Source organism: Pagrus major, chromosome 13 (assembly GCF_040436345.1).
Source record: "Pagrus major chromosome 13, Pma_NU_1.0".
Taxonomy (NCBI): Eukaryota; Metazoa; Chordata; class Actinopteri; order Spariformes; family Sparidae; genus Pagrus; species Pagrus major.
Window position 1 is genome coordinate 25562152 of NC_133227.1, and position 24057 is coordinate 25586208.

General features: G+C 41.1%; 1 protein-coding gene across 2 annotated transcripts in view; it reads left to right on the plus strand.

The window, feature by feature from the left end:
* The window catches only part of fnip1 (folliculin interacting protein 1), a 43795-nt gene that overhangs the window by 2170 nt on the left and 17568 nt on the right, over positions 1-24057 (plus strand). Inside the window, exons 2-8 of one of the 2 annotated variants that reach the window (XM_073479757.1) lie at positions 13048-13177; positions 17769-17906; positions 18060-18160; positions 18466-18540; positions 18778-18869; positions 20253-20336; positions 23303-23374. In XM_073479757.1, coding sequence (XP_073335858.1) covers positions 13048-13177; positions 17769-17906; positions 18060-18160; positions 18466-18540; positions 18778-18869; positions 20253-20336; positions 23303-23374 — 692 coding nt within the window. The remainder of the gene's footprint in view (positions 1-13047; positions 13178-17768; positions 17907-18059; positions 18161-18465; positions 18541-18777; positions 18870-20252; positions 20337-23302; positions 23375-24057) is intronic. The other variant, XM_073479758.1, reaches the window with a different exon arrangement.

The window sequence follows — 24057 nt, forward strand, 5'->3', positions numbered from 1 at the left end:
GGTTTGGCTGACTGGCTTCAATCCTAGAGCAAACAGGCAGACAGCAGGCATTTCTGTTAACTCTGTGGTCAGCTGTGCTCTTCATACCTCTGGCATGAGCTCCCCATTCATCAGGCATGAATTGCTCTGGAGAAGGCAGAACTGCGAGAAGACAAAGGCAAGGAGAAGGAGAGATGGATGGAGAGGAAACTTGGCTGGAAGCGGGTATAGATGGGTTAGAATAAATCATTTAAGTTGTCTGGGGTTCTGGGTGAGAGAAAATTGGTGAATGAGAGGGTTTGTTTTAAAACATCTGCAAAAATGTGTAAAAGTAGAGGGTGGAATACAGATTTCTATGAAGGCCCTTATTGATGGGTGATGTGAAATTAATAAAAAAAACAGAGGGGACAGTTTGGGTGGTCAGGAAATTAGCAGGCAAACTTCAGAGGATGGACAGAGGAGAGGATGAGATACGACTAGAGATGTCTGACAGAGGTGGAATGTGACGGTGATGATCTTCAGCTTATAATGAATGTTTTAAAGACTGCAGTTGACCGATCTGCCCTGTATTTGTTTACACTCAGGACTGCTTATGTGAAGGGCAGATATTACGAATCAAGCTGGCTTACCTTTCAAGTGAGACTTTAAAGACAAGACATCCACTCAACACTGGTAGATTGTCTCCCTTTAAAGCACTCGCGTACTTGACTGGAGTTTTATCAGTATAGCCTTCAGCCATAAGGCTTTGGCTTTATTCTATATTGCACTTTTAAATGGTCTTGTAGTTGATGAATAAAAAAAGTTTTCTAAAAAGGTTGTCGGTCTGCATAATGCATCACTCAAAGCTCTGTCAATCTCAGTCTCTGTCACAGCACATCACTGTGTTCTCCAGAATACCACAGAGTGCAGCAGGTTGGCTGACCCTGGGAGGAAAGCCTAAAAAGCCTCTCCTGTTTCCCTGGCTGCAGCACCTGACAAGGGACAGCATACTGTACATTACACTGGGAGCTCCTGGCTCATTCTGCAGCCAGTCAGAGGCCTGATCGTCAGCCAATAGCTTTGTCCTCCCCACCCACGACCAGACTGCTTGTCCTGGCTGTCCCCTGCCACTGCCGCCTGCTGAGGAAACTTCCCTCTTGACCTGGGCCATACAACTCAATATAGCTGTGCTTGTGCTGCAATATGAAAAGGAGGGAGTGTGTGTAAGCAAGAGAAAGGATGGGAAGGGTGTGGGAAGGCTTCTTGTTTTTACAGGCTCACTTTGGAAGGCCTCAAAACCCAAATCAGATGTTTTCAAAAGGGAGAAAAGTGATGTATGAGTAGTATTTTTTTCTGATGTTTTCTACAAATAAGGTGATATTGATACACCTTGTGAGACCTTGTGGGCAAATTAAAAATAAAATCTGGACTTAGTAAGTCATATCAAATGGGTATGCAGCTCACCTATGTTTGGTACATATCATCATTAAATGCATGACGTTGCATATCGCAAAACAAAATTATACACCACATTAGATGTATTTATAGTGATACTCTTTCCTTGGCAGTTTACAAGAGAAGTAGTTTCTCAGGTTCCTGACTGGCATGGCGTCCTTCCTCCACCGTGTACTTTCATAACTCTGTGTGTCATGTGAGGCTTTCATCAATCTCAGGCTGTCAAGTTTGTGGGACGATCACATGGCTGCATTCTCAGTCGCTCGCATAAAGCTATGAGTTGTCTAAGTGGAGTTTGTGTGCCTGGTGGCTTCACACTAGTGAGGTATTTTTGCTTCTTGTGCATATTTAACGCATGTTAGCGCAATGGATTCATGTACATATAGGTTTGTATTACAAGGCTGATTTGTGTGTGTGTGTGTGTGTGTGTGTGTGTGTGTGTGTGTGTGTGTGTTGAAGTCCTGCCAGGGTTCTGTAAAGACAGCGGCTGTCATCAGGTTCCTATCATAGCTATTTTAAGTGGCCACACTTCGGCTTCTCAGAACTGCAGGGTAGTCATGGTAAAGATATAGTTTTACTTAAAAGTTGCACACACACCCAGGAGCATTCTGGTGAGTGCTACTATGTCGGCTTAACATATATTTAGGCCAGTGTGTCCTCTTACTTTGGGAGGACATCAGTTCATTCGAAGTGCTGACCATGTAACACATGCTATTGCACTCCTTTCAGGTTGTTGGTTGGTTGGTTGTTGCGAGTGATGCTTGGCGAAATGGCCTTAAAATAATATTTTTGATAAAAAATCATCAGTAATGTGGATGTAATGAGGGTAAAGACAAGTGTTAGAACAAGTAGAACAGTCTGTTAAGTTACAAAAACTTTGATACAATACCTTTTGAAAAATATTGATGTTCGATACCACAGGGAAAAACACACAACATTGAGGGCATAACATTTTGCCTTATACTTTACTGCAATGCAGCCTTTAAAACCAGATAAACACACCACGAAATAACGTCTCATTTCACAAGATCAATATATTGATATATTGCCCAGTCCTTGTTGATAGGCCTTTCTAGATTACAATAAACTGACAAATGATCATACCATCACATGACAAAAAAAAAAGTCTTGCATTTATTGATGACTTCATGCAGTTTTCACAATTCTCAGAATCACAATAATCATCAAGTGTTTGTTGTTGATCATCAGTTTCACAGCTAATGCTGATACTTGATACAAGAACAGCAGGACCTCACAAGAGGTGTAAAAATGCAGTGCTAAACATACTATGCTCTGCAGGCCAAGTTTCTCTGCAAGTGATGTCCTGAGCTGGGTTTCATTCCAGAGTATACAGTAGTCCTAATTTTATCCTATCTTTTGCCCCAACATTTACATAGCGGCCCATGTATTTGTTTTCACTAGGATTACCCATTTAAAAATATGTTGTTGGAACATTGTAAGGTGGTTTGGATGACAGCTTCCATCAGAAGGAACATGGCATGCTCGTTAAAATTTACAAACTTCTTGCATGCAACCTTGTTTAGTAAATCACACAACCCTTATCAGCACAGGGCAGCAGACAAAGTGACGTGGCATTGAACTTCCACAGATAACAAGCAGCATGATTAGTTCGTCTGCTGGGATCCTGAAAGTCAAACCAAAAAGTCACATCGCCTAATTAGCCTACTTTCAGCCTCCTAGATGAGAAAGAGGGAGAAAGCGTGAAATGAGGAAGATGGGGGAGGTGGTTTGACAGAGAGGCAGGATGTGCTGACTGACAGTATAATCAGTTTGCTTTAAGGCTGAGCAATTAATCATGTCTATCATGTGACTCTTTCTGTCACTTTTGATTACTAAATGGTGCAAAGAGGAAAGAAAAGTTTAATCTTCATGTGTAAAACTTGTCACGTTATCGGAAATCTGCTTTCACCTTGACAGCAAACAGACCACACATCTTGATTTCTACATATCTGTCACCACTCAAGTTCAGCTTGATGTGATGTTCATGTGATTCTTTGTGAGACACAGTCATACTCTCATCACTCCCTTTCTGTCATGTGCTGCTTATTCAGAAGAAGTGGTGACACAGGAGTGAGCCATAGAGTACACACGGTCATGAGTAAAGACACAGTGTTAGGGCAAACACATAATATGTAAGTATAGCTTGTTTTTTAGGACTTGTTAAGGACACCATGCAGGAAATAACAGCAAACACATTTCTCCCTAAAGGACGACCCACAAAAATATACTGTTAAAAGTTACTCTGCAGATTTTATTTCTTTTATATAGCGTTTATGTAACTAATGGGTATTTTTAAAAACAAGCACTCTCTGGTTCTTTTTTATTTACCAGCATCTCTAGGTTTCATCTATTGTAAACATCTTGGGCTCCTTTTGTTTCTAAAAATCTACAGCTTGATTCCAGCTGATATCAGCCTCTGGCTATATGAGTACCCTCAGTACTCCAGTTCATGTTTGACTCTGCTGTAGCTGTGGGTGCAGTAGCCTTCGGGCATTGCAGCATCTTCTCATACTCAGAATCATGTGATTGCCGGAATGCTGAAGTCCTGAATGCAGTGTAACCAGCAGGTATGCAGGTAGTCAGGTGCTTTCAGGTCACATGGGCCAGCGCCGGGAGGGAGTTGCTGTTTTAAAAGAATTCAGTCAGAGCAAAAACAATGGTTTGTTCAAGGAAGTGAAGTGCTTGTGTTGGTGTGAAAAGAGGTAAGTACTAGCGTTTGGCGATGTCTACCGAATTGGCATATGACAATGTTCAAAATGAAACATTGTGATGGACAACAACATCATTGTTGACATCAGGAGTTTTTCATTAGCACGCCACTATAGTCACCGCTGTTTCCTGCTTTCGCTCTGATGGCAACCTCCAATTCTCTCACCCAGCGAGAAAACTGCTTTGCTAAAAGCAAAACACCTGCTGCATTGTATTATTGCGATTCAAAATAGTACTAAGATCTCAAGTTCCCTTTATTGACTGGATTCCTGCACAAAGTGTCCCTCTGCCTGCCATCCTCAGATTATGAAAAGTAACTAATAACAAGGGAGCCTACATATTCAAAGAGCATTGTACCACGCAAAAACAGCATAAACAGTCATTTATATGATTGTTTTTTTTTAAAATAGATTTTTATATTTTTTTGGCAGAAACATCTGTTTGGCCAAAATGAATCTTATGGTGGGCCAACTTTGACTTGTGAGACCCACTTTGGGCAGTCCTTTAAAAATAATAGACTGTTACATTGTCTAGTACATGCTGTATTGTGTTTCACCCTATAGAAATCATGACTTGGCCTCTCCAGCAGCAAATGAGTGTCGCCTCTATTAGGGGTTAATTATGAGCCCATGTGACATCACACAAGTACCCCAGTCTCTACGTGGAAGGTTTCAGATTTGACAAGGATGCTGAATTTGGGAAGCATTATCATGTCTATGCATTTCTGAATAATACGTGCAGAATGTGCCCCTATGAGACTAGAGGTATCTGAAAGATTAGATGTGATTGTCGTTCTTCTGTGTCACACCAGTGATGCATATCTGTTGTAGTAATGCACTTCCATCATGGGAAAGTAGCATGAAAGAGCTACAGCTTGCAGTTAAGAGTGCGAGGACTCTTGTGATACATCAAGCAGGTTGTGAAAGTGCAGGAACTGATGTGAGACATGTAACTAAGAACAAACTTGTAATCAGTTAAAGAGTGTTGAGATATCAGTTTGGCAGTATTGCTTTGCACTGTTCTCACGACAAGCCGCCTCAGCAGTCATCACCAACAGAGCACACTGCCCTTATCAAAAACTAGCCTTGCTTAATGTAGATTGTTCTTGGTGTGGTTTTTTTTTTTTAGATATCGCACATGCAAGTTTTGTGCTCAGTGGTTTTAGCTTTTATTTCGGACCTCTGCCATATGTTTCCCCTTTATGCTGTGTGTCAAATATCTTTTTAATATTTATATTGTATAACCTAGCAGAGTCAAACCACCTGCAGTGACTGACAACACCAGGGCCAGCAGTAAAATCCTAACCACCTCAAGCTGGTACAAGACTTTGCAAGTTAAATGTCAAAATGCAGATAACGTACAAAAGCAGGTCAGTGAGGTTGCTAGATACTCTTTTAATGCAGTCATTTATATAATTGGTGTACAGTCAGAATGTATTTGTGTTGGCTGTTGGCTGTTGTTTGCAGTAGAAATGGTACAAAAATGTCTTCAACAGTATTGTGTCGTGGCTGGAGGACAAGCTGCTGGACCTCACAGAAACCTCAGTCACACACAGCCGGAAGAACGTCACACAGCTTGGACCGAGGGGATATTTATGTAACCGTCTCCCTGTCTCTGACAAACACTAACACACACACACACACATGCACAGATGTTGCAGTGGCAGTGGAGAGAGAGTAAGGGCTCTTTGAGGTCAGTAAGTTGGCTGATGTCAGACTCACTGCAGTCGAAGAAACTTGAATTCTTTGTTGTAACCTTTAGCAGTATACACATTGGCCAGGAGCAGCTGCAGATACCTTGCCGCACTGTTGCAGACTTTGTATCACTGTCAGATTAAATTATTTCTGTTATCTCTCCTCGGTTTATTCTTTCCATCCCCCCTAACCTAAATAGTCTGTTGTGTCTGTATGGATACATGAATATGCACATGCTTTCCAGGGAAATAAATCAAGTGAAGGCAAGAATATAAAATGTAACTGCACCAACAAATCAGTTTTTTAAATCAGCTACATTTGGCAACTTAATAATATAATTAGATATTAAAATGTTGATATCTTGATTTTTTAAAAACAGTTTATTCCCAGGGATTTCCGATGAGGTCATTAATTACATCCCCCATTAAATTTATATGATTTTATATGTTCAAATATCTCTGAGACACAAATGTATATGATGGATGTAGAGGTGGGCTGACAATTTTAGATCAGGACGGCATCCACAATCTGCTTTTCAGGCAAATAATAAAGATCGCTGTATTTAATGTTCTCTTACTTCGGTTTCCAAACTTCACATAATGTCATTGACAAACAGATCAAACTAACAGAGTGATGTAGCCAACTAGATAAAGTTGCTGCTAGTGGCTCCCCCTTGGGAAATGTATTGTGAACTATGCAATGTAAGTTATAGCGAGCAACATGGCAGATAAGGAGCTTGTGTTTGATATTTCATGGTCAAATGGAGAATTTCATAAGCTCTTTCAAGTCTGGCTATAGAATACAGTTTGGATCTTTGATCATGATTGCAATTAAATAGATGATTATAATTTTTCATCCAGATTGCCTGTTCGTAGATGCATGCATGTGTCTCTACCCAAGATTATAGGTTACTGGAGAGAAAAACATTTGCAACCAGCCTGTCTTGTTAGTATCGTTGCTTAATAAGGGAAAAGAAGTGGAAAATGCCACATTTCTATTTTGGTCTGAAATGACTCAGGTTTTTTTTTATAATTTTCAACTCCAGTTGGTTTTATTTCTAGCCTTCCATAAGATTCAGATGATGTAGCGCAAAACTTTCAACCTTAACCGCAGTCCGAGTTCAGGAACTTGCGGCAGATCGGTAATGGCAAAAGTTTCAGTTCTTCCTGCTGCTAACTTTTACTTTGCATCAGACTTCACCAAACTTACCACCATCCATTATTTTTAAAGGAAGAATTAAAGCGGTATATAAACATCTGGGAAGCTTTTACTTACAAGAGTCTGGTTTCTTTTTAGCTATTTGTTTCCCTTCTCTTCCTTCAAAGACTTCTTTTGTTAGGAGCACATTTCCGCATGTGTGATTTTAAATGTATTGAAGAAGGAAAGATGGAGAGAAGGGGAAAGGGAACAAAAAGGCGAGAGGAACAAAAAGAGTGGGAATTTGAAACGACACTCAAACAAATCCCCACTGTCACTCTCTTATCACAGCTCGCTCTGGCAGTCAGCAGTCGGGGCTCGCTGCTGTTGCTGCCTCTGTACTGTCCAGCTCACACAGTGCTCCTGCGATCACCTGACAGTCTCATGTTGTTGTGTGAATTTAGTTCACCGCTATTCTTAGACCCTGCTTTGGCTGAGAGAGGAGAGGAAAGAAGAGAGAGGAATAGAGAGGGAGAGGGCTGGGGAAAGACTGGCAGACTCGCAATGATGCCCAGGTAGGAGTCGGTAATATTTAACCAGGCTTGTGTGCATCCAAGTGGGCATGGTAGTGTTGGTCAATGGAGGTTTGAAAACAATGCTTGTGTTTGTTTTAAGCCTTGTTTTCTAAGTGTTGGCAACCTGTGGCTGTTTCCAGCTGGACAGCACTTGTAATTTGACGAAGCACGGCTGTAGTTTTAAGCGTCAGGCGCTGTGGTGATGACAAGGATTGATTTTACTGTTTTGGGCCAATGTTATATAATGAAGAATAATGGGTTTGTGGTGAGCCACGCCTTCTCTTTTTCTTATTGAATAAGAAACAACTGTTTTCTATCTGTGTGTTTGGGTGGAGTTGTAGTTCAAAGAGTTCATGTTTTAATTATCTCTGATTGATAACTTTTGTTAAGGATGTCGGCGAGTCATTTCAAAAACCTACTTGTTGTCATCTTGACATTTTGGAAATGTAGCCTAAATAAAAATTTTGAAAGGGCTTGTGTTGTAAGATCAACAGGTTGTACAAGGAAATGAATACGTGTACGCGTGTGTGTGTGAGAGTATCTTTTGAGTCATTTTGGGTTCAGACAATCAAGGTCAAAGCAGTACAAGTATGTAACAGTCATGAAGTCATGTGCTGCTTTTATGAATGACTCTCTCTTCTGTCAACGCTGTGACTGTCACAAGCTCACTGATGGGATACTTCCTCCTTTGCTCTCATCTTTCTGTCAAATAGCATTTCTGTTTTCTATGTCTGATTTATCTAAGCTTAATTCTGTTTTTCCTCCATCGATGTTCAATGTTAGCTACATTTTCTCATTCTGATTTTCTTCTGCTGCTTTCAGCATTTGTTTTTTGTCTCTGTTGTTTCCCTCTAGCTCTTGTTTTGAATCCCATCTGGATTTCTGCTGTTTGTCTTTTCCTTACTTTAGGAAAGTTATTTCACTCTTTGCTGTTGCTGATCAAACAGCTCTGTTGGTTTAGCCATCTTTCTTGCTTTCTGTGCTGTTTTTATCCCTTCTTCCTCACTCTGTTTTCGCTCTGTTTTCTCTCTGTTATGTTTAAAACAAAGGAGGCAGTGAACTTGGTGTCAAATTATGCAGATCTCCTCTGGGCAGATCTGAAAACAACGCATCATCTTATTTTTGCAATTGTTGCACCCAGATTTGGCAAGAAAATGAACAGGATTATTTACCTTTTGAGCAATGTTGAATTTTGTTCATTCACAGTTGTCTTAGAACAGTAAATATTGGATTACAAAGGCTAAATCAGTTGGTGCTGGTTGCAAAAAAAGATTACTCCAAGATGCCGTAGTATCAACCAAAACATACAATGATGGACATAAGCTGAACACATTAAGTAACCAACAGTCAAATTAATATAGATACCACTCATAAAAGCCGGTAGTCCAATTTCAAGGAGGCATGTGACATACTAAGATGACCGCCTGATGTGTAATCTTACACACAAGTCTATGAGCTGAACATTAACCAAGCACATACAATGCAATTTGAGCTCATTATGTAAGCCAGGAAGGCATTACGTCAACAGTTTAGCACTCAGGCTGGATAAGAGGTTGGGTCTCCTGCTCGGACAGGAGCCAGGAGAAGAAAGCTGAAGATACATGTTTTTTTTTTATCTGGAAAGTGATCGGCGTTTTCTTCCATTAACCATTGGTCTGAACAACAGAGCAGAAGAAGAAGTATCTTAATCGTGTTCAACTCATGCATGGTATGTTGAGCAATTACATCAATCGCGGCCACATCTCTGTATTGTTCTAAAAGGAGTGTACAATGAGAGTCAGACAGTATGGTCAGTTATGTTTAATTGAATTATGGGTCAGTACTGCCTGGTTGTCACCATCACACCATCAGCTTGCACACCTTTTCCAAGTAAATGTAAAAACCCCAAGTTTGGGCATATTTGAGTATGACTCAATGCTGTTCCCGAAGAAAAATATCAGAATACCTTCCTTAACAACCTGTGGCTAGAATACTAATAATAACCTTTTGAACTATGCATAAAGAATCTGCAAGGAAGGACTCCAGCAGTGTCAACAAATAATACATGTTTTTGGTTAGTTTGTGAGAACTTGCTACATGCCTAAAAGGTCAGTAATGCCTAAGCCAGGTCCAAGGGGGCCTATTGGAGCCTCATGAACAGATGGTGTTGGTGTTACAAGCTTTTCTGAATGTGTGTGTGAGAGAGACAGAGGTGTCTGTCTGCTGAATCCCTCAACAGACACAATGGAGGTGGTGTTATCCTGCAGTTTCGAGGCAACCCTAACACCTCTTCTTCCAATAGGTTTTTTGATGCCAAAAGCCACTCATCAATAGTAGTATAACCTTTCCTGCATGTGCTTCATGTTTAAATGTAATGGCAGTACATCAGCCTCAACTGTGAAGCCACCTCAGGAAGTGGTTGGTGGCAAAGGTTGGCTCAAGATGTTTTGCCTAAAACTAGGTTTTGAAATGTATCTGAAAGTCGAACCATTGCAAAGACAAAATAATTGTAAGACAGGACCCAAAGTTTACATACATACAACACAGTCACATGCTGGGGGGTGGCAGATGCAACTGTGTATTGAATACCCACAATGCCTAATTTAAATTCAGGTGGTGGTTCTGGTCCATATCGTTTGGCACTGCTTCTAGCAAGTACAAACAAAGTGAGCGATGGGATTGAATCCTGGAAATGTTTCCAGCTTACTGTACAATCAATGTTGCCCCAAAAAATAACTCTTGTGTAGTTGCCTCTCAAGGCCCCATCTAACAAACGACGTTGGTTTAACAACTTTAACACTGCAGCAGGTTGCAGCACATGACTCCCTCCACCTGCTCCCTTGCTAGACTGAACCGTTTCACCTCCAGGAATGATGGTCATACTTTGACACCACTGTTTGGTAAATAGTAGCTCACATGCATGGGAATGTACACACAGACACACATGCTGAACCATCCTACCACAAAGGTATTCCCTGCCCCGTCTCTCACTGAAGCTCACTGACCAACAATTTGAATGCCGCTTTTGAATGTGTTTGTTATTTTGGTGGCAAGTGAAACAGACTTAACTGTTCTTTTTCCACCCCTCCCCACCAACCCATTTACTATAAACACTTGTGTTTAGGGACGCTCCCTGCTCCCCAATAAAAGGCTATAATTAGGTCCAGCTCTGTGTGCATCTGCCTGACCCATCTATCCGTAAGATCAGACAGAAATCCTCGACTGTCTATCTGTTTGTCCAATCCCCTGTCACCTTTATAGCCCCACTCAATCATCCCAGGGACACAGTTTCCCCCAGAGGAAGAGGTGACTACCAGAGCACCCCGGGAAGACCTGCTTGTACCCACAGCGAAATACAAATATGCAACAACATCCTTGACAATATTACCTCAGATGACCAGCATTAATAAGATGAGCTGAATGAAACCAAGTGTTACCTAGCAACAGCCATAGAGCAGGCCTGCCAGTAAAAACAGCTTAGCTGTTACTTAACTGTTGGACAGTGTTTCCTGCCAGAAGAAATGCAACAGTGCTAGAGTCTGTAACGGTGTAAAATCTACTACCCTAAATCCCCATCATGGTGATAAACATGCATTATTTTTCAGCTACTTATCTTGAGTTGCTTTGAGGTCAGTCTTTGTAGTAACTTGCACAGCATCAGCTTTGATTGTTGACTAATACAGCCTTTTATTAGTTAAGAAATGTTTAGTTGATTGTTTGTTTGTTTTTTTTAAACAAATTAGGTATTACTTTTGGATAGTAATAACTAAAAATGGTAAATTTGAGCTTGGCTAATCAGCTTCATCAGGACTGTGATCAAACCACACTGTAGATCTGCAACAGAAGCAAACAATCCATCACCTGTCATCACGTATTGATTGAGCTGTTGCTTAATTGTGATTGGTGGAGACGAATACATGACATCACCTTTTTCCAACTGAGCCCTGCCCATTTTAAAATGGTGAGAATAGTAAGAAAAAGAACACAAATACAGAAATCTCTCCTGTGTTTAACAAAACCGGTTGAAACTTAAGAAAAACAGAAAACTGTGTCTCATGTAGGATCCTGTTACTCATTGTAAGGGGCTGATAGATGAAATGCATTGCTGCAAAGAGACAATGACACAATTCAACAGATCAGAAAATGAATAATACGGGGGCTCTTCACCGTAGAGTTTCATGTCGAATTAGGCTCATTGCCTTGAGCAAAATATTAATAGTCAGTCAACTCATCTAGTGGAGCAGCAGACTGGTTATTCTTGGTGTCACATGTGTAACTGTATGAAAGTACACCAGGGAGGAGCTGCAAACAATATAACAGTGCCGTATATTCCCTGGAGTGTCTTGAGTAGCTGCTTCTTGTCTGGATACACAGTAAATCTGTAGTGGTGGGTGGGTCGTAGGCTGTCTTGGCTTATCTTTGTTGCTCCCTACTGGTTGAGGTATGAGATGGATGAATGGTAGTTATGGAATGGCGTCTCTTGGCTCTGCTATGACCTCTGGGAAGGATGACTGCGTAAACAGATTTTTTGAACTTGCTAGTATATAATTTCTACCTTTTTGTAGACCGATTACTCACATCTGAATCTTTAACTGAGCTTGTGATTGAGTTGCATTTTGGGTAATGTGATGTCTTGAGAAGGAAGAAAAATGCTTGGTGCATGGTCCCCTTTTTAAACTGTCTATTGTGAGTCTAGCAGTGTTAGAGTGCAAGGCCAAATTGGTGTTGTATTCATATTCTGTACTATTCTTGAGATGTCTCAAATCTCAAGTAGTCCAGTTTTAGAATAGAATAGAAAAAATACTTGTCTAACTTTTGCATACAAAAAAAGCAGAAATTTGTCTTTGTTTAGATTTAAAAAACACAATATATCACACTGCATAGAAACAAGACAGGAGCTGCAATAAAAAGGGCACCAGTTACTTGATATGCCATAGGTCACTGATAGCCCCATGCACACAGCTTTTTATTCTGATGTGCAAAGTATTTTGACTTAGAAACTAACAAATCATTAACCTCATTAAATATAAAACCCTTGTAGACCTTTTCAGACATGTTAGTCTGAAAATGGCAGGAAAAATGTTGAAATTAGATTGTTAAAGTCTTTTTTTATTCTGTTTTATTTAGACAAAGTAATGAATTATGTCAGTGCTCAGTTATCAGATTAATAATTTATAAGGTTTATTCAAAGAATTGGTATATTACAGTGAATAAGTTGTATTGTTGCTCCGCTGCTTCCTTCAGTACTCTGCTGCACCAGATTGTTTTGGAAGTGTTTTGTTACTGGAGCATGACCTCATTGTCTCTAATGTGCAAATTTTCTGAAATGCTTAAAAGATGTTTGAAGAAGATGTGAAATGTTTCTTCACTTTTCCCATTCACTCAGTCTCACTGATGTCTGCTTCTCTATCAGTTTATTTCTACCTATAAGTGCATTATGTTATCTCTTATCTCCCTACTTTGTCTGTCTTCACCTCTTTTGATTCCGCTCACATCTGTCCATTCTTCCTCCCATCTAGCTGGCCGATCCCCCAGCTGGAGCCCAGTCAGATCAGGCTGATAGTCTACCAGGACTGCGAGAGGCGTGGCAGAAATGTCCTCTTCGACTCCAATGCCAAAAAGAGAGGAACGGAGGAAACCCCCATCACAGTGAGTCACATGTTTGTATCGTGTGTGTTGCCACTTGGAAGCCCATCCTTAGTTTTATTGATGGGAATTAAAATGTTCCAGGTTTTGCTGTAATCAGAGGTCAACTGACGTAGTAGAGAAGATGCAGGTCCTGTTTCAAGGTCTGAAATATTAAAAGATTACTTTGATAGGAAATCTGATTCCTATTCCTATTCTTCTTTCCTATATCCTTTTTCTTACCCTCCATATTTCTTATTCTTTTTCTTTGCAGTCACAGGTAATGGTGTTTCTTCTTTGTTCAATTCGCTCCCTGGTAGCATTTAAAAGGTTTTAAAATCTAAAAACAGCCTGAGCAAAGACAAGCAGAGAGATGGTAACTAGCAGTCTCAGAGGCGTGACATGCAACAGAAGTCATGTGACTGTTTAATGGCGTTCAGAGGACACAAGCTGCACCTTATCCTGCTTATCCTGCAGGACGCCTCACTGCCCCACAGTGAACAGCGTCTGACCGAAGGATGAAGCGTGGAAAGCAGGGAACAAGTCCTGTTCATGGGCATGTTTTTGTTTATGAATTAGACTTTCATTTACTTATTATTGAAACAAAAGACAGTAGTAAATAATGGGATTTCTCCAGTGACATCTTTTATTTTCTCTGCTGTTTCTAAAAGAAAAGGTCCAGTCTACAAACAACATCCTTTTTCTACAGCAAGTCTGCAGGCAGATATCCCCTAAAACAAGTCCTCTACTTTTGTGTGTCAGTGAGTGCATGAGACTCAGCACTGGTTAATTGTCAACACACCCATGTCAGCCAGTGAGACACGGCGATAACACTTGTTTTACTCCAGCGTCTAGAAGCTATTGTTGCACACACCCTGATAAAGACTGCTAAACATATCAATTATGTCCTTTGACTGCCAGTCTTGGGTGTACAGCCTCTCCCATGCTTCACCTGTCAGCTGATTTTTCCATGAAGCACTGACTCACAGTCACCACTTTTTTTCCCCTTTTGAATTTTGAATAACCTGCCTAATATTTTCATAACGCTGCCGTGTGTTCCTGTCTGACCCCGACCGGTTTGTTCTGGTGCTCTTATCTCCAATAATAATAGCCTCAGCTGACAGCTCATGTGTAAGCAGCATTCTTTCATCCTCACATGACAGCCCTGTCACTCGCTGACTGTCGTTCTCTCTGTCTTCGCCTGTCCCTGCTCTCGTCTCACCCTCTCTAAATTCACCCCCGTTCTGCATCTTGCTTTTCTAATCTATCTGCTGTCTCCCTTTAAAGTCCTGTTTACTGTCCTATGCTTTTGTAAATTATTCCGGTTATCTTGGTCTTTCCTATAGTATGTCTGTAATCTTTTATAAACCACTCTCTACCTTACTTTACCTTTACCTGCCTGCTTTTCTCTCAGCTGTCCATCTATCAACTCATTTCTAATCCTCTTTCACAACTGAAATCTCTCTGACTTTCCATCCTCCCTAAATCTCTCTTTACCTGTCCCCTTGTTTCCTTTTTCCATGCCATTCTCTTCCTGTCTTTGCAGTGTCTTGTAGTTTCTTACGCTTAAGAGCTTAAGATTCTCTGCATGCTGCCTCAATTTCTCTCATCTGTCAGTCTGCCTCATTATCATGTCCGTAACCTTGACATCAGACAGAAACGCAAAGAGGCTGTTCACATTTGGTATCAACATCTTTGAGTGATCCGATCACAAGTGGATAGGTGTAAACATCACCAATGCTCATTGAGGACGTGTTTGAGATCTGATAACTCAGAGGTGGTCCGGCCTGCATGTGACCAAATTCTTTCAGCAGTATGTACGCACATGTGTCTTGGGCCACATTGAAGGACCACCTACTCTGCTGAAGTCCTCTGTGAAACCAGAAGAAGTGACAACAACAGGCAGACTGGATTACAGGCTGTCACTGTAATGCAAAATACATATTTGGGCTCTCCCAATGCTTCAATTAACCATTGAACTAGCAACCGCAATATCCCTAAACTCCCTTACAAACCATGTGATTATAGGAGTTGTTGAGTGAAGAGAAACTTGACAAACTTTGCAGAACTTTGCTACAACGAATTCAAAATTAGTATTTCCTTCTTGTAAATTCGGCAGTAAATGCAATACATTTAGTTGTGTCTTTCCTTGTAAAAAGTGACAATTTTGTCATGGCACCACTGTTCCAGCCTGTCTGTTTCCATGTCTAAAGTGCGTCTTTCCTTCCAACATTTAGCAGTTTTTTTTTAACTGCTATTTCAACTCATTGTTATACACTTTGTTATAGGTAAACATATCAAATTTCACAAATACAGTAAACAAGTTTTTCCTCACTCGAATCGAGGGTCTAAGGACAGAGGATGTCGTTCACTGTACAGATTGTGAATCCCATTGAGGCAATGTGATTGATTTTGAGCTATATAAATAAAATTTATTTGAATGTGAATGTTTAACACAAATGGTTACTCAAGATGTATGTCAAGGTGCATGTTAATGCCTGGTGTGAACTGACGGGTATAAAGCTGTCCACTTGTGATTGGATCAAATGTGAACAGCCTCACACACACCCTGACATTGAAAATTTGATTGTCTGTTTGCTAAACTTTTGGACATTTGGATTTACTGAGGCTCTACATTTGGATTGGACTACATTTGGATTAACTGGAAGAGTTATGCCCTGTGTGTGTTTTATGCAGTGAATACATAACACTATTAAGCAGTAAAAAGAGTCTGCTGTGTATGTACGTGTTTCCTGGATCAATGTCAATATTTTTGGTGCATTCTGCACCGTTAGGGCTTTGCCAGACACTGTGTGACTTTCATCACATGATGATTGTTTTTCTGTTGTTGTTTTTTTTCCGTCAACTCAATGGAATTTATTTTCGAGAGATCAACAGCAGGAACAAGCAAAGCACAGAGGGTCAGAGAGAATGAGGAATAGAGAAATGGACATAAATGCATGAATGGAGAAACGAACAGGGTTGGTGGGGTGTTGGAAAAGACTAAAATGTAAGGAAAGACAGAGAGTCAAATCAAAAGGAAAGAAATGGATGTATCAGAGAAGAAAGAAAGCTGCAGGAAATAGAGAGGGATGAAGTTGGAGTGGCGGAGGAGGGGAGGGAGGCAGAGAGGGGGAGGGAGGGAGGGAGTGATTGCAGTGCTGCTCGATCACGAGTTCCCGAAAGAGTCATATGACTGGCAGTCACATGCTGCTGGCCTCTGTGTACACACCTCACATTGCACTGCAGCGGACGCACACACAAACACACTCAGACACACACCCATGTACACACTCAAACACACGCTCGCTCAGAGTCAGCGTGAGTTCATTAGCATGAGTATTAGTCTGTGCATGTGTGTGCTAAAAAATCACTCACATTAATGAGGGAGAATTGAACAATGTTCAAAGCGGCTTGCAAACACATCTGCAGTGTTTAACTAATGTACTTAAAAAGAGCAAAAAGCGGTAATCCCTCCTCCCCTGCCTGTTTTCCTCTCCTCATCTCATTCTGTTTCTTTGTCTGCCTCTCATTTTCCCCCGTTCCTTTCTCTTCCTCTCTTACATTGGCAGCGACAGTGGTTTCAAGTGAGCCATTACCAGAGCCTCAAACACACACACACACACACACACACACACACACACACACACGTACACACAGAAACTGACACACACCCTCCCCCTCCGCTCCCCACCCTCCTAAATGCATTCCTCTTGAATAGTCTGCCAAGTTGAGAAGGCACATGACACAGGCTGATTGAGCTCACATTGCTTTTAGTTTGCTGTTTACACGACTGCCTCTTGGTTATGTTTCTATGGTTTTTTGACCAGAACAATTCAACTTTCTTTATGTTTTTCCGTTAGAAGTTTACTTGATAAAGGCCAGTGACTTTATATTTTTTGGACTTATTAAAATGTCGGGGCGTCAGGGTGAAATTAGAAATAAAATGTGACTTTTTTTATAGGTTAAGTGTCCTCTCAGTCGTTATGTTTATGTTGGCAGAGGCCTCCATAACTGAAATCCTCCAGCAATAAAATCCTCGTGCCTTTGTTATCTAGTCCCACGTGAACGGACTGTTCCCACATAAATGTGCACAAACCTTTTCAGGAGTAAACGCATAAATCAACGTCTGCATCTGTCTTGGTGATTTCTTGTACTGTGCATAAATATAGCTAAAGATTCCAGCTCCCTTTTGTTGCCTTAATTGTGGCATGTTCTTTTTGTTTTGCCGTTTAGTCTCCAATTATTCTTTGAGAATGAGAAGTAAATATCAACCAAAAAGCAACATTAAAAGTCTGATAATTGCTGGTAAAGCTACTTGGTCAATAAAGGAGCCTTTTTATAGGCTTCTCTATATTTGAAAGGGAAAGGAAAAGGAAAAATTCGGCTGATGAAAATATGGAAGTGGTACACTTTATACTCCACCAGTTGTTTATATCTTAATGGCTGCAAACAAAGCAGCAAAACATAGTGCTTTTTCATCATTAAGTCAAGGTCTATAAGCTCAAATCTATATGGGCATAAAATGAGGATTAGGCCTTCCAGTGTATTAAGTGTATTGTGTTTTACAGATGTAACTTCTGCAGAGTTAAATGAGCCTGTTTTCACCCCATAGAGCACTGAGGCCCAGGTGAAGATGTTCGGGAAATGCTGCCAGCTCCGTCCTACGGGAGGCAGCAGCAGTTCCCTGGATAGCTCCTCCTCCTGCACCTCTGAAACCAAGGAAACCAAGGAGCAGGGCCTGCGCTTCCCGGTAAAACATATCTGAGATGCATATGAAGCCACTCATATACACATGTAAATTGCATGTGTATACTTCCAGGTCCAGCTGGAACTATACAAAATATTTAGTTCAAATCTTTTTAAGGGTAATAACATTAAAAGTGTGCTCCTCCCCTCTCACCAGGGTTCGAGGTGTTCGTCTGATGTGGTAATGCTGGGAGAAATGATGTTCGGCTCTGTGGCTATGAGCTACAAAGGTTCAACGCTAAAAATCCATCAGATCAGGTAAGAGGTAAAGGGATGCATCTGTTCTGGAAATGGAAGATTTATACAATTAGCTTTTACATTTTCAATTGTGTAGTTACTGGAATTTGGGGTTATTTTAAAGGTGTTCAATTGTGAGTTAAAATACAGTAAGTTACAAAAGAAGGGAAGGATACAAGAGGAACAAGAAAGAAAAGGAGAAGTTGTAAATTGAGGTGGAACAAGAGGCAAATGAGGCTGGATGTGAAAGATACACTAACCTGCACTATCACAAAAATTAAGCACACATGCTGATAATCTTTGTCCCCGTGCTATCCTCCTATCAGATCGCCACCTCAGCTGATGCTGAGTAAGGTCTTCACCGCCAGGACGGGAGGCAGTGTGTACGGCAGCCTCAACACGTAAGCACACACACACATGCTTATCAACACATACACACCCACTTCTTGCTCTGAATCCTATGGCAATTTTTCCATAAGCCAGTACATGTAGATCTCATCTCATCTCATCACCCTGTCTCTGTCTCTCCATCTGTCTCAGTTATGGCCTATATACCCAATTGTGCTATGGGTACATTTTTTAAAATCATCCACATGCACCTAACTTTTATTCCTGTTTTGCCGTTTCATCTTCTGCAGGTTACAGGACAGCCTGGAGTTCATTGGGCAGGACGGCAACACACTAAGGCCTGATCAAAACACTGGGGCCAACAGTATGCTAGGGAACATAGGTAAACACAGAGACGCTTCCAGTTTCCTTTCTGATCACTTAATGACCTTATTTTTTATAACACCTTTTGTTAAACACATGGCTCGAAGTGCTTTATCAATAAAGATAAGTTAAAAATACAGGACATAGAATGCATCGAAGTGCAGCAGTGCATTAGTGCAAGGCAAAGCACAGACTATGGTTTCAGACCTGTATTAGGAAAGTCATAGCTAGTTAAAGACCAAAGTGAAGAGACAAGTTCTTAGCTTTTTTAAAAACGTATTTAGCAAGTTGGCTTCTTGGTTTCTATAGTTGGAAGTCTATAGTTGACAAAGGCTGCATTTTCTTGCTGGCTGTTTCTTCTACTGACGACCTGCAATAAACCAGTAGCAGAGAAACGCTGTGTTTTTGAAGGCAAATTATAAAAATAAGGAGAAACTTGTCAATTTTTACTAGAGGGAAATTTTGTTTTTGTTTCGATCATAGCCTCAGTTTCTTCTTCTACTACATATTCCCATATTATTTTGTTTACCTTGCCTCAGTAACTGTCGGTGCTTATAACTCCCTTTGAGAGTAACCAAACAACTCAACGAAGGGACACTTTAGTTTATGAAATATTGTTAGTATTTACAGCGTAAGACCAACTCGTTTAGTTTACATTGTTAAAGTGTGTTGGTAGAACTGTGAAGAAGCAACTGATTTTGTTTCTGTCTTTCTGATGCTTTAACATTCCCGTTTGAATGCAAACCAGGCTGGATAGACTCTGCCAACAGCACTCCCATACTGCTCCCCTACACTAGCCTCATGAACAGTTGGGGGACTTTCAAACTGGCCTCGCAAGCACAAGTTTTCTCAGCAAATTAGCACAATCGACTGTTATGCTATTAAAAAAAACTCACTGTGACTCATCTGGTGCTTCCCTGAAACTCCTGATGACTCTACATGTTACTCTTGGTACAACTCTGATATCTGGTTTTCAGATAGAGTAGACTGATTACACAGAACCCTCCAAGTCTGGCTGAGAGTGTGACAAGCCAGAAGAATATAAAGAACTGTTGGCAAATTCTATTCTTTTGTGGATTTTCTCTGCTGTCCTCACAGAAAAGACAAAAAGATCAGAGCTGTAAAGCCTGTAATGATTTATTTGTTTGATAGCTATTTTTTCTGTGAGTGATACCAGTCTTTCTGTTTGTCTGATTGACTGACCGACCAACCAACTGGCCGACCAGATGATGGTCAATATTTCATCCCAGACTAAAAACCTCCTGTGACTTGAGCTGGTCAGATGACAGGAGGCAGCCAGCTTTCCTCCTTACTCATTCACTAACCATGGTTCATGTTTTTTTTGTCTCTTTTCCCTCTTCCTCCCTTTCTTCTTTTCCATGTTTTTGTTCGTGCTGCGCAGGATTTTCTCAGCTCTGCAGCCCTCGACGGGCCTTCTCTGAACAGGGCCCTCTGCGCCTCATCAAGAGCGCATCTTTCTTTTCAGGTTGGCGCTTAAAACTGGCCATGACTGACATGTGCCAGTTGCATGCGTGTGTGTGTGTAGGCTGTACTCGCGGTAGTAATGGTTGTAGAGGCCTCAACTGTCAGCGGCTGCATGCCTGTGTAGTAATTCTTGCACTAGGAGTGGTAGCAGTAGTAATAGCATGCAATATCACAACACATCTGCAGATAACTTGGGTCAAATAGAAGCTTCTTCCTGGAGGTGGTTCCTCTTCAAAAACCAGAGGATGTCTTCCCCTAAATTTGTTCATTTTGGACAGATGAGAACATTTGCAAAATTCAGTAATTTTATCCCCAAATTAAATGAACCTAAACAACACAAACTGCCTCTTAGTGAATCACAGAGGGATATTTATGTCTTCAAACACCTTTTGTTCCTTTGTTTTGCTAATGGCAGTGTCAAATTAAACTTCCTGCTCTGTCAGCCATAAAGCTGTCTTATCATTAAATACGTCTGCCAGCACTATCTGACCCAGGCCTGCAGGTGTATCACGCATGCAGAAACGGTGTGGGTTTTCACTGGTGTTGGTGGCTGTAGTTCTAGGTTTAAGTTTTTTTAGCTACTTCTCCTCTTTCGTGTTCATCACTCACATCACAGACTTTCTCTAACTTCTTTATCCTGCTCAGTGACCGTGATACTTGGGCAATTCATATAAGCTTTATGACACCAGTCAATGTTCAGTGGACTGTTGTATTCTCATCTTTTGTTTAATTTCTTATATACATTCACATATATATATATATATATATTCAGGAACATCCATTCTTACATCCATAAAGTTACACACGGTCTTCTGTGGACTGGTGAGCTGCTCCACTTGAGCAATTGGTGTGGAAATGCTTTGTTCAAGGGCACGCAAGTGACTTAATATTCCTCTTGCTCATAATCCCGCTTCCTAAAATGTTGTGCACAGTGTTTACGGGTGGGCACAGACGTCTCACCAGCAGTGACAGGCGCTAAAAACCCCACAATATAACCTACTGTATTGCCCATGTATCATCACTGTAAAGAAATGAACTGAATTCTCTCCTGGTGAGTTTTTTGATCAGCTTGGTGTCTTTTTGCAGGAAGAGCAAGTACTTATGTTTGCCTTTTACTAGTCAGAACACACAGCTGCACAAAGTGTTTAACAGACGATTTTGATTAAGGCCTTGTCAACACGTATACAGATATTTCTCAATTTTTATTTTAGTTTTGGCCTCTCATTCACATGCAAATGACATTTTATCTCACCTCTATCCATGCATGCACATCGATACTTGAAACAACAACAAAAACAATGGTGGACTGGTTAGTTTACATTTGCTTAGCACTGCTAGGCTGTGTGCCAGAAAGGTGTCTAATGACAAGCAAATCATAATAAATAATGATAATGGATGCAATAAAATTATAAAATGCTAATACATAAATAATATGCAGTTGTTGTCAGTGTTTTAAGCTACTATTGCATGCTCAGAATATACTTGACCTGTCGCTGATATGGATGTTATCACCACCTCCTGGCCCGGCATGCTTGTTGAGCATTTGAAATTGTTTTGAGTTCTCGTGTGTACAAATGAAGGTCGTTGGACAGAATTTTCTTCTTCTTTTTTTTTAATGGAGCGGGAAAATGTCCATTTAGAAAAATGTCTGTATACGTGTGGTCAAGGCCTGAGTGCAGCAATAGAATAATGAACTGTAGTACACTAAAACTCAGATCTTTATCATTTATTATATCAAGCTGATCAGAGACCTCCTGTGTCAGAAGTATTCAGTGGTTATTCCTCCCTCATTGTTGCTGTAGTGAAGTGGTGGCAAGTTTTAGAAAAATAGCTTCTCCCAGAGGCATGGTGCCGACCCACAATCCTGTTCAGGGCACCCTTACGTCGGCATGGCATGTAGCTCTCTCAGTTATGCAATGTTGGTATGGTCATAACGCACACAGGAGTGCACATACACACAAATACTCAGAAGCTTTGCAAAAAAAAAAAAACTCCTGTTGACTTGCTCATTAATCATCTCCACTGCACATTAAAGCCTCTCTGCCGCAAAGCATTGACAGTATTCTCATTTTGCCCCAAAGTGTCGACGAGAAGGACATTTGAGAACGAGCAAACAGGCTCGGTGACATCTATATTATTGAGTGTGTTGTTGAAAGCTACATCAAAGCTGTAGATGGCTGCTGTAGATTGTGACAGGGAGTGAGTCCGTGAGCAACAGCGTGTTACAACAGTAGTGCTTTTTGCTGTTTTTGTTTTGCTTGTGACACTTCCTGTTTTTGGTGTTACAAAACAATGGGTGCACTTACAGCATGACAGTCAATCCGTTACAGGCGTTTCACAGTAGAAATTAGTCCTGCGCTTGTTTGGGGCCTTTATTTTTGGGTGACCTCCCAGTTGGTTTCTAATCTAATGTTGGTACAGTTGTTTTGAACAAACCACCAGGCCTTTTTTATGCTACATTAAAAATAACTTTTCAAGCAATTTCAACCTAATCTTGTGAACAGTTTTATTTCCTGGATATAAGTTGTATGTAGTAAAAGTAATCATGCAGTTCGTTAGGGACAAATTTAACTTCACTTGCCAAAGCTCAGACATGGATGCTGAGGCACTCAAAAGCAATAGCCTCTGTATTTGTTTGTGAGCTACTCAAGGCTCTGACTCCGTGGTGATAAGAGCATCCTCAGTGTGCATGGTGCTCCATTTTGCTGATTATGTTTTCTGTATCTGACGTTTTTTTGTCTTTTTTTTGTTTGTCATCCCTCTTACTTCCCTCTTTTTAATTTTTTGCTTTCGTACTTTCTCTTGATCTTAACTCTTTTCTTTCTTATATCTCTCCTTTCTGTTTCTTTTTCACCTTTCAACCTTTGACCTTTGTCTCACTCTCCCCTCTCTCTCTGAACCCCTTTCCCTTACCCTCAACCCAACCCCGTCATTTTGTTTCTCGACACCCCCTCTCCCTTCCTCCAGGCCACAGTCACCCGATGGACATGCCTGGCCGAGGGCTTTACGATGAGAGGGACAGCGGCATCGCCAGGTCAGGTAGGTTAATTAGACTAGGAGCCAAAGCCTGGATTGACCTACACTCAACGCAGCTTTCAGCTCTTCGCTTTGAATTGCATTCACATTTATTCTTGTCAAGACCAAAGTGGTTAAGGTACAGAGAAGATCAAGTGTAAGTCAGGAAATGAATAAACAATTGTAGAGTGAAGCACTTCCTGGGTCACAATGGATGACCTGCTTTCACTTGACTGTTTAAGGTCAAGAGAGTGAACAGTTACACAACCGTCGGATACTTTAACCGGCGCTGCATCAGCTGCGACTTCACTTGTGTGGTATGCAGACGCACATGCACACATTTTCCATTCATTAAAACGACCCATAGGTGCCCCCTACCAGAAAACCAGAAAAGAAGACGATGATGCGGTGGTTGAAGATGGTGTGGATTTGTTTACAGGGCCTCCAAGGCCCGGAAAACCTTGTGCAATGGAAACTGACCCCTGCCCCCACCCCCTTTGCTCTGCCCCCCTACCCCCCTCTACAAACACCACCATGTCCCACTGGCATGGCTGGCATGAGGGGAATTGCGCTTTCTGCTCAAACCCGGGTCACATGCAGAGGATTAAATATAGCAGCTCTCAAAACCCGCTACTAGTAAATGAGCTTCTAATTCGAGCCTCGTCCTCTCATCTCCACTCTCATCACCTCCCCGCTGCGGTGGGGCT